The sequence below is a fragment of the Chaetodon auriga genome, chromosome 17 (genome assembly GCF_051107435.1).
Source record: "Chaetodon auriga isolate fChaAug3 chromosome 17, fChaAug3.hap1, whole genome shotgun sequence".
Taxonomy (NCBI): domain Eukaryota; kingdom Metazoa; phylum Chordata; class Actinopteri; order Chaetodontiformes; family Chaetodontidae; genus Chaetodon; species Chaetodon auriga.
Window position 1 is genome coordinate 3,859,149 of NC_135090.1, and position 16,012 is coordinate 3,875,160.

A 16,012-nucleotide genomic window follows, 5' to 3' on the forward strand; every position below is an offset into this window, starting at 1 on the left:
ACGCAGGGGTTCCTTATTGATTGATGGTGAGGCAACAGAAGGCTGATGCAAGATAAATCATTGCTTCCTTGACAAACCCCAAAAAGGTATTAATCAGTTTGTCAACCTCCGTTCCTGGAGTCTACCAGAGGTCAAAGCACTGAACTGATTAAGCCGAATCCCAAAATGGGGCCAGGTGTTAAGTCAGTCAGTTAACTGGAACCAACAGTGCTATCTGTTGAAGTCACTGCTAATCAAATATTAGGTGTCAGCCTATTATTTGATTAGCCTACTTTTAAATCTCTGTTTGACTTTCAAAGGGACACCTGTTCGCACCAAGATGTTACAAAGGAGCAGTAGATATACTGTATATACTGTATATAGATGGCTTCTTAGCCTTCTCTTTGATCCACACTTGTTTGTGCAATTGCAGTTTTACTTTTACATTTTACATCAATTGTAGAATTACAAAAATATCAGAAATGTGACAATAACCTCTTAATTTACCAGGTAATTGTAGGTCAACCTCATCCAAAATCAGCAGTGAATGAAACCACAGGGGTCATGAAAAAATAGTTCAGACTACAAATCCAGTCATCTGTTTTTCCCCACCAATAAAATCTAATATTAAACATTTGCTCTTCTCTCCAGGGTACATTCCAAGTTACCTAGACAAGGATGAGCTATGTGTAGTGTGCGGGGACAAAGCCACAGGCTATCACTATCGCTGCATTACCTGCGAAGGTTGCAAGGTAAAACGAGCGAGTCTTGATTCATTGCAGCTCATTCAGAGGATTTGTTCCAGGCATTTCCGAGCATGTGTCCATCTCCTCTCTAGGGTTTCTTCAGGCGGACAATCCAGAAGAATCTCAACCCAACCTATGCTTGTAAGTACGAGGGGAAATGTGTCATCGACAAAGTGACCAGAAACCAGTGCCAGGAATGTCGCTTCAAGAAGTGCATTGCAGTGGGAATGGCGACCGACTGTGAGTTTTACAGGCTCGTCCTGCTTGTTTGTTGCTTTTAATGCTTTTAATGTGTCTGCCTTCCCGGGGACAGGGGAAGATAGCCTTTTGACATTTACATTGCATACAGCATTAAGCCAAAGTTTGATGAAGTTTAGCAAACAAAAATAAACAGTGGAATACTGGGAAAGTGTCCACAGCCATTTCTAGACTACGTGTATGTAGGCTACCCCAGAGGATTATGGGTACTCCAAATGTAGACTGTGACGTTTCGCTCTACAATTGTTGTTTTGTTGATAATGAATCTTTCTACTATTTACTGGATTCTAAGATGTGTGGCATTTATTCTGCCAAATGCCCTAAATTGCAATGTTAATGAAAGTGAACAATAAATCGTGTATTCACTCTGTGATTCATACCTGCTCTAAAATTTAATGAGTTCTCCATTGGCTCGTGCTAGTTTGAAGAAAATCAGGCCAGTATTGTTTCCATGATCCTTCTGGCAATCAGACAAACAAACCAAACCGAAAATGTAACCCCTTGATAGAGGTAATAATTTGCAGATGAATCAATGACAGAGAGGGGATTAGTTGCAGCCCTAGTGTAAATGGATAGAGTGGAGAGGTGGACTGTTCTACAGAAGTTATTTAAGCAGTTTCTATGGCCATTGTGATACTTACACATCATAAAAACTATTAGAAATCCCATTAGGATGCTTTGTATATTAAATTAGCTCAACCAGAGTACAGCTACTTTTCTTAATGAAAAATGACATATTACAGTTAATGACAGCGACCTTTTCTAGCCTGCAGTGAGTGTTTGATACTCCAAATATAGACTCTTGACGGCTATCAGCCAGAGTGAGAACTGTGTTTACTTTGAATCTCAAGCCTCCTCTAATGGCAATATGGCTGCATAGTTTCTGTCAATAAACCGAATATGAGGGCGGTGAGGCAAGAATACAGCAATGTAAACTTCAAGTAAAGAGCTACATGTGTCCATTGTATCATTCACTTATAACACTTACAGTCTAATTACAGTATTATGCTTCAGGAGAAGCACTTCAGATATCAGCTAAACTGAATGGAATCCTCATGGTTGAACAGTTAATCTCTGCCTGTTTTGAGGTTCTAACTGAAGCTGCACTGCCCAGTATTTTCAACTATATCACCACTTCATCATTTCATGCTTTTCCCTCCTCCTCCTCCTCCTCCTCCTCCTCCTCGTCCTCCTCCTCCTCGTCCTCCTTCCTGTCCACTCTCATTGCCTTGATTTTCTTCTTCCGCTCCTGCCCCCTCCTCCCCCCCAGTGGTGTTGGACAACAGCAAGAGGCTGGCCAAGCGGAAGCTAATCGAGGAGAATCGGGAGCGCCGTCGGAAGGAGGAACTGCAGAAGACGGTGTGGGACCGACTGGAGCCCACCCAGGAGGAGTGGGACCTCATTCGTATGGTGACTGAGGCCCATATGGCCACAAACGCCCAGGGCAACCACTGGAAACAGAAGCGGAAATTCCTGGTGAGACATCCTCCTCCTCCCTCCCTCCTCACCACAGCCTTCATTGTATTGATTACCGTGCCTTATCCAGTCCACCCCCCACCTCCCCGACCCAGCCCTCACAGACCCCTTACATATCATGCCCTGGTCTCCACCTCTGCCTCCACCACAACCACTGTTCCTCTGGTCCCTGTGTTAATATGTCCATGTGTTTTTTGTATCTCCTTGTAGAGTGGGGAAAATTAGCTGGACGATGGAGAAAAGTGTGTTCTTCAAGGCAGCAGCACTAATTTATAATGGAACATCTTATTTTTGTCTTTCTTATGTCTTACCAAGCAATGATTCTTAATCACTAATACTAATAACTTGCTTTTTTCATGGTGTTTCATTTTTCTCTCTTTCTGTTTGTAGCTTTTGATTTCACACCTCACCCTTTTTTGACTAATTTTATTTTGTTTTTTTTCTGTAAAGTCTAATCGCTCTGTCCAGCCTGAAAGTCCGCCTCAACTGTTGACTTTATGTTGGGTTTCTATGGCACGATCAGAAAGAACACTCATACGCTCGCATAAAAGTCAACTGATAAGTGGTAGAGGAGCAGATTTGGGAAGGACGGTTGTCACTCAAGGTTCTCATTTGTTTTGGAATTTGTGACATATTCAGAAATTTTGAGATGACTGGGGAAGTCACTTTACGTATGTCACTTAACACACAATACCACGTTACCTGGTGTTCAGCTAAACTACTACTACTGTAAAGTAGAGTAGTGATGGAAGTTTTGATTGGTTGAAGTTGTGTCCCATCGTGGCCATCTCAATAGTCATCCATTATTTATAATAATGATACAGTTCAGCGCTGTCGATAGTCATCTGAGTGTTTCTGAGGACCTGTACAAATTCGGGGTCCTGAGCCTGAATCTCACCATAGAAACTCATCTTGGATTTCTGTCCTCACCTGTTTTCTATCTGCACACTCTTTTCATCTGTCCTCAGTTTTAACTTGTTTTCTTTTTAGTTGGCTTGACACGGGTTCTTCATTGAAACTTCACGATTCCTGTTGATTATCCAACAGGTCGAGGAAGCTATGCTTCTAAATGAAATAACATGTAATTTATTCTATACTTCTGACCAGAGTGCAGCGGGGGTGAAGGAAACTAAGGTAAGACACAGCAAGCAGAAATACTGAAACTGATGTACTGCCTTTCAACCTGTTTCATCACCAGTATCAGTGTAGAAGATATGATCTTACTCTATATCATGAATATATTGATTTATAGTCATTTACATGCATTTAATTATGTGGCTAGACAGTATGAGGGCAGTATGAATCCCCATTTAACATCTTTACATCACATGGCCCAGACAAAATCTTACCAACTAAAACAAAAGTAAACCACTTCACATAACTTCCTTGTATTGCACCTTCAATTCCTCCATTTCTGTATTTAACAATTTATGCTTTACACTCGCCATTTTACCTATGAACCTGCTCCATATGTAATGCTAAGTTCAATTATAGTTTTCAGTCAACATGTAGTTTTATATTTGTGTTCAAAGTTGGAGAATGCTCTAACACAGATCTTCGCTCTTTGTCGTTTCAGCCTGAGGATATTGGTCAATCGTCCATGGTCAATGCACCTGAAGGAAACAAAGTGGATATAGAAGCCTTCAGTCAGTTTACAAAAATTATCACCCCTGCCATAACCCGAGTGGTGGACTTTGCCAAAAAACTGCCTATGTTTTGTGAGGTAAGTGGAGCTGCTTACCTGACAGACGTTGATAAAATGGAGAGTTCCCTCTGTTGGATGCAGAGGTGCTCCAACACCTCTTTGACTTTCTAATGCTGCAGTCACATTTCAGCGTAAAGCAACTAATATACCTGGCTATTAGCTTATCACAGATGTATCAGCAACAGCATGGATGTCAGCTAATAAGTAACATGAAATTGCAGTGCAAAATATGCACAATACAGAGATGTTTGAGGTAATTTAGAAACTGTGTCACCATTACATCGCTTGATGACCACAGAGCACTGAAAATATTTTGATTTAAGAGTAGACTCCATAAATCTTTCTAGAACTGTGTCATTTGGCACCAATTGAACATTGGTAAACTGCAAATTAATTAATGCTAAATAATGATTAGCATTAAATTATTTTGAGGTATATATATGTGTGTGTGTGTGTGTGTGTGTGTGTGTGTGTGTGTGTGTGTATATATATATGTGTGTGTGTGTGTGTGTGTGTGTGTGTATATATATATATATATATATAACAACAACAATTGGCATGATATTCATATCAAGCATGGTATTAATCTAGCTATTAAGATAGGTACATAGTAGAGGTCCATAAATATTAGCTGGTTACCTAATAATGGTGTTAGCTAGCAAACATTTAGCTCAGTCTAACTGAGTCTAACTGCACTAGATTTGAGAGTAGTTTGAATTTATGGGGATTTTAATGTTCAAGGTTTTCTCGTCCGTTTTCATTCCCTAATTTGAACTGTATTTAAGTATGAATTTTCAGCTGTTTTAAAAATAAGGCCGTGCACGCTATGGCTATATTCTACTGCTAACGAAGCTAATCTCTTCTTCCTTCTTCTAATCAGCTGCCTTGTGAAGACCAGATCATCCTGTTGAAAGGTTGTTGCATGGAGATCATGTCACTGCGAGCTGCTGTTCGCTATGATCCAGAGAGTGAGACCCTCACGCTGAATGGCGAGATGGCAGTCACGCGGGGTCAGCTTAAGAACGGAGGCTTGGGCGTAGTGTCGGATGCCATCTTTGACCTTGGCGTGTCGCTGTCCTCCTTTAACTTGGATGACTCTGAGGTGGCTCTTCTACAGGCTGTCATCCTGCTTTCATCCGGTAAGCACCTGCTGTCCAGACGCTCATCACAAGAGGGTTTCTATCTTGTGCTGGCACATTTGACACATTCTCTAAAGCCTGCCTTTTGCTTCCAGACTCATTTTTCCTCTCAGAGGTCATGTTGTTCACTTAGTGCCAGCACTTAAACACAGACAAGAATTTATGCAAGGAACCAGTGAAGTAGGGTGCACTTTTAGAGAGTATAGTAAGTTTATTATGGGATTTTACACAGCAAATAGAACCAAAAAATCCTCAGTCACTAAGGTCACTTGTCCTGCTGCCTCAAAAGAAATGTCATTTCTGTTGTAATACTTTGTTCTCTCCTGCACAGATTGTGTGTGAACAGTATTTTTCTGACATGAAATCCATAAAAAAACACAGTTCAGTCAATTAATCGCCATAATCATTGTGAGGAGCTTTGTCCAGCCAGCTTGGATTTGGCTCCACCACCATTTCTGTGTGACGCTCTGCATCTCATTGAAGATCAATACTGTTCTGCTGTGTGTTGTACATGGAGACGTGACATGGGGATAACCTGTCCATCTGTCTTCTGAGTCACTTACAGGAGCCACTGTGCTTTAATCAATACCATTTTTAAGACTGCAAGGTTGAAACCAATAATTTTGGATTGAAAGTTGATGATATTTTGTGGAAAAGTTTAAAGAATTACAATTATTTTCAACCAGAAAAGCATCTGAAAAGAAACATTCCACTGAAAACATAACTCTATATAATCATGCATACCTGTATAAATAACAATTAGCATCATATTGTACACAATTATTATGTATTTAGAATTAGGAACACAGTTGTAGCATCTACTTGATTCTGCAATTGCAGTTTAATCTTCTGAAGAACTGAAAAAAGCCCCTGTGATGTGCATATATTAAAGACAGTTTGATATAGGTTCCAGTGCAAGTAGACACAAAAACACATTTTGAATTGCTTTGCTGCTGTGAGAATCCAGTAACCATTGATTCCATCTATCTGAATTGAACTAAGTCAGAAATTGTGAAAGAATCAGGCCTTTTCTACGTAATTCAGGTTTATGACAACTATTTTCTATGGCTGTAGCAATCATTTCCATTATGTATGACATCGTGCTGACAACAGTAATCGCTGATGTCTGGGATCATGGTGACATTGCTACAGCAAAGTTGGACGATCAGGCAGGCTGTAAGCAGTCTAGTCAGATTATCTAAACCACTTTAGTCGGAGGTCAGACTGACAGTGAGCGCACCTGAAATGTTGCTGATAATCCCACATTGCACACGAAAACTGTGTGCAGGCACGACTACGGTAAGTAGGCCGCATGAAGCAGGAAGTTAGTCCGTTTAACCTGTCTGATTGTGTTTTTCCTACTAGCCATGATTAGCCATATTGCGCAGCCAACCAATTAACTTGGTTAGTTGTAGATTATTATGACCGATGGGAATAATGCTCTAACTCTGGGAAAATACAAATCACTGTAGGTACCTTTCAGGAAACATTTGATTATAGCTTAGCTATTGGTATGATCATGTTGTACTCACCAAAGCAACTGCTATCAAACGAGCAGACAGGTTGTAAACACACCCCAGGTTAGCCCAATTAATGTGGAAGAGGAAAGAAAGTGGAACAGTAACATTATTACCTGAAATGTATGTTGTAAACAGTCATTATAGTTTACAGATTTACCTCCTGGTACAACTTTGACCTACTGTGCTCTGAGATTTTAGCAATTACTTTGATTATCATTACTGAGCTATGAAACACAGTTTGTAAAAAAAGTGATGTTTTCCTAATTCAGCAGAAATTATTCTCATTAGAAACTAAATATGAACCTCAGGTTTCTCTCACCACTGATGTTTCCTCTCATATAGTGCAGACATTGCTACTTTAAATACCTGCAGCACACTAATTAATAAAGTTTTCGATGTCTTTTCTTCGTCAGATCGGTCGGGCCTGAGTAGCGTGGAGCGAATCGAACGTTGCCAAGAGGAGTTCCTGCTGGCCTTTGAACATTACATCAACTACCGCAAACACAAAGTGGCGCACTTCTGGCCCAAGCTGCTAATGAAGGTGACAGACCTGCGGATGATCGGCGCCTGCCACGCCAGCCGATTCCTTCACATGAAAGTGGAGTGTCCCACCGAGCTATTCCCTCCTCTCTTCCTGGAGGTCTTCGAAGACTGACCAATGGATTTTAATGTATGTGTGTGTGCGTGCATGTATGTGTGTGTATGTGTGTGTGCGCATACAACAGCGCCTGGGAACCCTGGTGGTCTCAGGGATGGAACCAGCAGAAGGCCCGTCACAATTAACTCTCTATTAGCACTACTGAGTGTCACTTCATTCCATAGTTTAGGAGTAGCTCTCTGCTCTAGTTTTGGATGGAACCATTCCTTACAGTGCGGGTACATGTGAATAGCATTTTGTTCTGTTTTCTTTTTGGTTTGTTTTTGGTTTGTTTTGTTGTTGTTATTGTTGTGGATATAACCTCTCACCTCGGATTTTACTATAGATTTTTTTTTGTGTGTTGATGATTGTACAGTTGGCATAATGGTGATTTTATCAACACTTGGTCATTCATTAGAAACCATGCAAATGTTGTATTTTCCTTCCTTTATGTTGAAAAACTCAAACTGGCTGCTCACCTGATAAACAAAACAAGACATTCTTAGCGATCTGTTAGCCTTCCCTCACCTGCTCGACTTTATTGGGCTCATTTGATGGTTAATATGTATATTAGCTGTCATATAGTCAGTCATCCATCTGGTGAGTGAACTGTACATTGCCTCACCATCATACTGTGACCTGACCATTAACAGCAGCAGTCATTCTATAATAGTCGACAGACCACAGCCCACAGGCCTTTGAAGTTTCTGGGTAGCCACACAACATCAAGTCATAATGCTGCGTTGCAGAGATGTCGCAAAATCAGAATGTTGCAACAGAACATCAAGTCAAGGCAGAACTCTGAGGAGGAAACCTGGGCAAGATTTTGCAAAATGAACTCTTCTGAGAAGCAGTTTTTTGACATCACATCGACACTGTTAACACTACACAACAATACTGTTCAACTTATTTGTGATCCTCAAAACACGCAAGTTCTTTTTCAGAAAGAATGAGCATAACCCGACAATTACCTTTGTGGTGAGTAGCTAAAGATGGAATTTTGAGATGTGAAAGTAAACTGACAGTTAATGCTACTGTGCTGTGCTAACTGCCTAGCAAACATTGCTAAATATCGTGGACAACATTAGCTATCGCAGTACAGCAGCATTTTAGGGTCGTTGCAGAAGAAAAAAAACCATCAGAAAATGGAAGGGCGTGATATCTTGAGAATAAATGTCAATGAGTTGTAAGTCACTTTAGACAAAAGCATCCAAGCGAATGTAAAGAATGTTCTGACACCTAAGTCTGAAATATGCAAGAAAAAAACAAAAACACATTGCTTTGCCTTTGACATAATGCATGTTCTCCCATGTGGAGAACGCCAAGCCAAACTCCATTCAAATATCCGGTAATTTAATCACAACTTATGTCCGTAAGCTATTTTCAAAATGATCAGGGCCACATAACAGCTTACATGTGGTCCACCATGCAACTCTGAATTCACCAGATCTAGACTGTCCGAGACGTGTCACCCTGTTCACAGAAAAAATAAAGCAAGCATATGAAATATCAGCAATCCAATTCTGAATTTTCAAAGGGCTGCTTCATGGATATTAATTACGCTGACGTGAGGAGTGGATGGAACGAGACAGGGCTTAACTAATATTCTAGAAGTGTTTATGTTTGCCAATCATGAGATAGAGACTGTATGTCTATGACACGTAGACCAAAACTCCTCACCGATCTCTAATGAAACAGATTGTTTATGTTTTTTATATGACAAATGCTGAACTGCAACCATGAATGAGTCAATTTGTTGATCAACAGAAAAAAATCAGCAGCTATTCTTACAATAAATTCATTATTTAAGACGTTTATTATGCAAAAAATGCCAAAACATTCTCCAGTTCAAGCTTCTCCTTTGTTACGATTTTCTGCTTTCCTTTATCTTGTGTGATAGTAAATTGAATATCTTTGGATTTGGGAGAATTGCTATAAAACAAGCAATTCACCAATTAATCAAAAATAATCAGTAGATAAGTCATTGATGAATGGATCATTGCAGCCCTAAACAAATGCACATGGAATAGCAGAAGTACTGCTGGGCGCAAATTTCGCTTCTTCCGTGGCCCTAATACACCAACGTGTTGGAGCTGCGTTTAAAAAAAAGAAACTGTGAGCAAAGAAAATTTTACTTGTGTCCATTTTTTGCCTTTCTTTTTACGAACTGCACATGGAAACACACGAGGTTGTAATTCCAGCCTACCTGCTGATAATTCAGACTTTCAAGGCTGAGAGGAGCGCAGCAGTAGCATCAACAAGAGCTTGTTCATCATGGCCAGAGAAGGGTCAGGACTAACTAAAGCACATTATGACACTGATGTCAGGAAAAGACAATCATATAGTACTTGTTTTTGTGTAACTATGCCACATGTTGTGCCAAAACCAAGTGAACGATGCCCTCCTTACTGAATCCCTGCTGGGCTTTCATAGTGATACCAAGATTGGTTATACTAGTTAGTGCATGCCGCTCACACACAGTCACCCTCCTGACTCGTGTGTTAGTCCACATTAGCGACTCCTACAATACAACCGTTATGAGTTTTAAATGTTTCATCTCAGATATGTCACCGCACTAGTCCCACATACAATGACTTCAAGTGTTTTGTGTGGGTTTTTTTTTTGTTTTGTTTTTTTAACAACTCCCTGAAAGCAGGAGACTGTATGTTCACTCAGTGACGTCATGGTGCTGTGGTGGGTTGGGGAAATGGCTGACTGAATTGTATTGTTGCTTAGATGCAGAAATGAACATTATCTGTTTGTATAACAGCCTCTTATGTTGGCATGCATATACACTAACACACACACGTACATTTACAGTACATACAGTTTAACTGTACACATACTGTACACATGCACATATATGCATGTGCCTGGATAAGATATGGGTCAGACCCCACTACTGTGACCAACTGGTGGGATTTGGAGGCCAAGTGAACATTGGCTGGCCCAAAAACAGTGTGATTCATCAGCGAGGCACACTGAGAAAGCTGGTGAGATTGTGAAAACGTAGCGCTCTTTCCTTTCTTTCATTTTAGCCGGTATGCTCTTTTTTTTTTGTTGTTGTTCTAAAAGCCTCTCAATGGTATTGTCGTTTGCAATGTGACAAACATTTGCTTTGTATATCTCGCTTTTTCAGGCTTCACACTACTCCTCAAAGCAGCTTGTGTGTGTGTGTGGTTTTTTTTTTTCTTTTCTTTTCTTTTTTTTTTTTTTTTTTTTTTCTCTTTTCTGTGAAGTGATGCCTTTTATCAAAGCAATAGACTTGCTGCAGTGTTTGAATGACCCGGACCTCACACACACACCTCACAAACTGTACAGACTCAAAATAAATGCACAGACAATCAGAGGGAGAGAATGAACGGGGGAACCGGCACCCAGGCTCAGGCGGCCCGGTCGCCATGCCGGGCCGTGCTGAGCCAGAGCCATTTGGAAAAGTAACATTGGCCACGTTTACATGCACTCCTGTTGTCCATAGTCCTGTTGAGGTCATCACCATGTTAAGTTGTTTGCAGGAGCCTTTGATACCCTGATACTGAGCCTGTCTGATGCCATTAATAAAGCAGTTAACAGAGCAGCCCTGGTAGAAAACATAGTATAATCAAAATGATGTTCCATTAGTTAGTACTGTTTGACAGACAAATTAACCTAATGTGTGACTGTCAGTTGCCACAGGCAGCTATCACAACCTGAGGCTGGTTGCACAAACATGCTTATGTTCCACTGACCTCGAGTTATGTCATTCTTAATTCTGCTCTTTGACTTGTCTGATGGCCCTTTTCAACCAAATAGTCCCAGGAACTAAACTCAGGAAGTAAATGAGGACCTGAAAGTCCCTTTGGTGCATTTGTGTTTGCATTTCCATTGCATCTGAAGAACCGTGACGATTAGACGAGCAAACTGCGTTCGCAAATTGACCTAAAAAGCATGAAAAAGTGCAATGAGATGACAACGCCATCATGTGTTCGGTTGTCTTTTGTAAATTGCTGCTGCATGACTGTTTGATGGTCTACCTTCGCACTCGACCACACTGAACGCTTGAGCTCTCTTTTTTAAATTTTTATAGACTTTTAGACTAGTCTCAGGAATTCGGCTGCATAACTTTATTTAAATGTCAACATTGAAAGAAATTCCCATGCTAAGTCCCAGTATCCTAGCAGCCACACCTGCACGCTTGCTTGCAGTCTGAATGAAAGCTGTATACGTGCTGCAGCAGTTTGGAGGCTTGTGTTTGACCAGTCAGTGACATGAGTACTTTAACTCCACTCGACAGCTGCTGGACCATTAATACGTACTACCTCAGGAGCAGGGACTCTTTGGAAGGCACAAACTATGGCCCACATACCCAAACTGGAGCTTCGTTCCTCAGATCAAGTAAAGTTCCTGGAGTCCCAGAGTTTCTGTAAAGATCTCTGGGTTCCTGCACACATGAAGGGCCACAACGAGGGTTAAAACACTTGCACAAAATAAAAACAGTTTGTTCAAGCTGCATTAAGTTTCTGCTTTTGCCACTAGGGGGCAGAATTTCACAACAAGCAGACAAATACACAAGCTTGATTTTGTTAGCCAGATGTTTGATTTCTTCACCAGCCAGTTGGTAATTTTGTTTGAGGTTGAGTGCAGGACAGGTAGCGTATGGCTTATCAGAGCTGTTTGACTGAAAAACAGCTGCCTGGAAACAGGGCTGATGAGAGCGGTGAGCCAAAACTATACAGTAGACAAACTGCTACAATGATGTTGCTGTTAAAGATATTGATTGGTAGCTGTAAGCCTAAAGTTAGCCACTTCATGTCCAGGCTATTTCAGAGCAATTAGAGCTTTTCATGGGAACAATCACATCAATATCACAGTTGATCCCATCAACTCTGCGTTATCCTCTGCTGTTTATGCCCCAGCCCACCACCAGGTGTCTTTAGCACAATTATTATGACATCTTTCCAGTGCACCTTCTCTTCTTAAGCTTCTCTTTACCATTAGTGAATCAGGGTTTGAGGAATATTTTCATCCATGTCCTTCAGTGAACTTGCAGTGAGGAACTAATGCTGCAGGGCCAGTATGGACAAAAAGATTAGTGGGACCAAGAGCCCTCCCCTGCTGCTTAGGAGCAGTGAAAATTAAGATAGACAACAAACTCTAAACCTACTGTATGTTCAAAGATAGTCCAGATTAGAACTTTGACATTAGTGTAAAGTGTGACTTTTAGTTAGATCACATCCAAAGCAGGTCTGTGCAGCCAGCCCCGGGATTTCAAGGCTAATGGTCTTTCAGTTGAGATCCACTTGAAAATGTGTGACAGAGATGACTGAGCTTTGTTTCGTAAAGCTTTTCTCAGCCAGAGTAATTGGAGCATTTATAGTCTGGCTATTTCTTTTACCCTATCTTGTGCAAAAGAAAAACAAACATTTCAATGAGAAACTCAGAAAAACTTCCGATCCAAATGGGCTGATACACCAGACATTACAGCAATGTTCTTGAGTCGTGATATTTCCGTTAGAAGCTGGTATTTGGTGGTGCAGACATGGAGTTAGCATCATTTTGGAGTTGTGTTTCTGGTGACCTGATGAATGTAAGTCTGATATTCACTTTCCTTCGATCTGTTTTGGTCGTCAACAATTCCTGAGAAAAATATCTGGCTCTTTAGCTGCTCCTGTATGTGCTGCGTGACGGTCACCGGCTCTGTTGCTGTGCCGTTTGAGGGACAGGAGGTAGCGTACGCTCGAATTATGTGACCTTGATTTAAAGGAGTTGAGGGGAACGTTGAGATGGAACCTAGAAAGTACAGCTGTGGGCCGTAAAACCAAAACAAAGTGCTGAGAGACGCTAATATGCTCCATATTACAGCTAATCATTTGACTCATTGTCAACAGAAAATGAATAATTAGTGCAGCTTTAACCCAAAGGAGTGAACTAAACCTGAAAAAGTCATTTGTGACCAAACTGCATCGAAATACAATTATAAGTAAACATTCTAAACTTTTTGTAATCTATGATGCAAATGTTTGTGTTTTTTGTAGGATATGTGTAAAGTGGCGTCAATGGCCGTAAGAATATGTTGGATTTTTACTTGTCACATACCATAAGCATAATTACTTGAATTATCATATGCACAGAGCTGTCGGTGCATGTAAACATAGTCAATGCTGACTGGTGGTTCAGAAAATGTTTACTGTTCTTGAAGAGGTGCCAGTACGCTGTTATCTCTCCCACGAGTTGTTACTCTTAAGGTTACTCAGTTACAAACCAATAACAAGAGTTGCACCATAGAAAAGCTATTTTACAGTACAAAGGAAAAAAGGATGTATATTTTCAGACTGCAGATTTTTTTTACGGATGTTGTTCGCATAATATGAACATGATATTGTTTTGCATAGCGTTCAAAAAAATACAGTGTCTGGCTCTCAAATCCACTTCCGCATCTCTGCAAAAGAATAATGAGCAAGACATTATGAATCATTAAAAAAAAAAAAAAACATTTCAATGAATGCATTAGTTATGCGATAAAAAAAAGAAAAAAATTCTCGCTGCAGCTGGACTTCACTGTCAGTACAACGCAGCACAGCTACACCTGAACACAGCTAACGACAAATTCTTGGTCAAAGTGTAACCAGCATCAAAGACAAAGTCATCCACCGTCGACACAGATTTCTCTCCTTGTGTGTTTGAGTGTCTTCTTTTTCAACTCATCTGTTCAACACATACTGGAAACCTGTCACAGAGGGGAAGGGAGGTAAAGTGTGCGTAGGTGTAGGAGGGAATCTGTGGCAGCAAACAGAAGATGAGATGAGATGAGATGAGATGAGATGCTGTTTTGCACTCTGCGTTTCGCTGGAAACGCGGTCCAGTGATCCATTGTCCAGCTCTGGACGGTGCTTTGATATGAGCTTGGAGCGCCTCGAGGAAATGATTTTGATGCTATGATTGATGATGATTGCAGCTAATGTGAAATGGCTCTTGAGAATAAAGACGGTTTTGAGAGAATTTGGCTTTTTGTGCTTTCATTTTTGTTGCAATTTAATATCCAGTGAATTTTCTTGCCTTTGTCTAATTGCTTTTTCTTGACACTTTAATTTTTTGAACCATAATTTATCTTATTCTTAATTGTTCTAAGTATTTTATGTTTTATTCACCTTTCATACCTCCAAAGTTATTCATTCTGGCTCAGGATGGGAACGTTTCTCCTCCTCATACTTTCACGATGTATTTTCTTTTCTTTTTTAAGAACCCCTCACGACGCTGGGCCCTGTTGTTTGGATTCTTCCTCCACTCTGTAGGTTATCAACCCCTGGTCTTCTAATTAGAGTGTATATGATAGGACAGTGATGAAGTATGTATAATATGCATGAGTTCTGCATCTTTGCACTGCACTCTTTTGATATCTTCATCCTGTGTTCATTATTAATCTTGAGTTTAAGGTTATAAGAATAATCTAAAATCTGAATATGAAGCCTTTATTGACTCTGTGTAGTATACTTTACATACAAAGAACTGAAACCACTTCTGGTTTGGTTTCCACAGGGACCACGAGCAGGCTGCAGATGGCGTGTGAGTCCCAGGCTGCAGGGAGTAACGATGAGTGGACACACAGAGAAGAAGCTGCTTGTTGCCATCTGCTGATGGATAGTGACACTACCTCAGCCACACTGCAGCACTTTGAGTCCTTACAACTTTACATCAACCAATTTTTTTCATAAATGTCTTGTTATTGCACCTCACATTTCTGTCACAGCTTTGTAGATTTGTCTTTGAAAGAAGTCACCGAAAGTCAGTTGAAATTATGCTAAAAAAGATGATTCAGTCTATTTTTTCTTGTTTCATGTAGCAGTCGGAGATGTTCGTTTTCAATGCTAGACAGTTCTAAATAAAGTGTTGTCAGGCAGCTCTTTCTTTAAGAAATTACACAACTGTCAATGCACATGATGTAGCAAGAAGTCCAAACAATTACATGGACTGTAGTGAATCATACAGCATACCCTGCACACACCTCAGCTGAGGCTGCACGACCCTCTCACTGCGGTGAGCCTCATCACCACCATGAGTTAGGTCCATTTAAAACAATCATCATCAATACGTTTCATATCTGAATTGTTGAAAAATGTGCTGAGAAGTGACAAAATAGCAGCAATCACTCATACATTTGTTTTGAATGAAGGAGTTCCGGAAACAAGCGTTTTGCTTCGACACCTTACAGTTACTGAGTTCATGTAGGGCCAAAAGCTGTGTCCCAGTTTCTACAGACCAACGTGCTATAAACTACACACTCAGTCTGCTTTTTCTTTCAGTAGTTTTATTTGATGTTCTCTTTAAGTTGAATGAACAGAGGCTTTCTGTGGTTTGTTGGTTTGTTATATACTAACTGCACAGCAGGATGCATGTGTATAAGATTAGTATTTAGAGTAGCACATGGGGACACAATTAAAATCTGAATGAACTGAAAGCCAAGCAAAACGCGAATGCTACATTTCCACCAAATGAAACTGAAATCAGTTAAATAAATGCTTGTTAATTGATGGACACACAAATGAACAGCGCTGAAGCTCTCTTGGCAGTTTCAC

At 40.5% G+C, this 16,012-nt stretch overlaps 1 protein-coding gene across 6 annotated transcripts in view; it reads left to right on the plus strand.

Moving 5' to 3' along the window:
- The window catches only part of thrb (thyroid hormone receptor beta), a 109,447-nt gene extending 95,009 nt beyond the window's left edge, over positions 1-14,438 (plus strand). For 4 of the 6 annotated variants that reach the window (XM_076753785.1, XM_076753787.1, XM_076753786.1 and 1 more), the window contains 7 exons: positions 631-731; positions 818-965; positions 2,254-2,459; positions 3,507-3,593; positions 4,036-4,182; positions 5,045-5,303; positions 7,237-14,438. In XM_076753785.1, coding sequence (XP_076609900.1) covers positions 631-731; positions 818-965; positions 2,254-2,459; positions 3,507-3,593; positions 4,036-4,182; positions 5,045-5,303; positions 7,237-7,478 — 1,190 coding nt within the window. In that variant the 3' untranslated portion in view covers positions 7,479-14,438. The remainder of the gene's footprint in view (positions 1-630; positions 732-817; positions 966-2,253; positions 2,460-3,506; positions 3,594-4,035; positions 4,183-5,044; positions 5,304-7,236) is intronic. The other 2 variants (XM_076753788.1, XM_076753784.1) reach the window with 1 other exon arrangement.
- Positions 14,439-16,012: the final 1,574 nt, after the last annotated feature.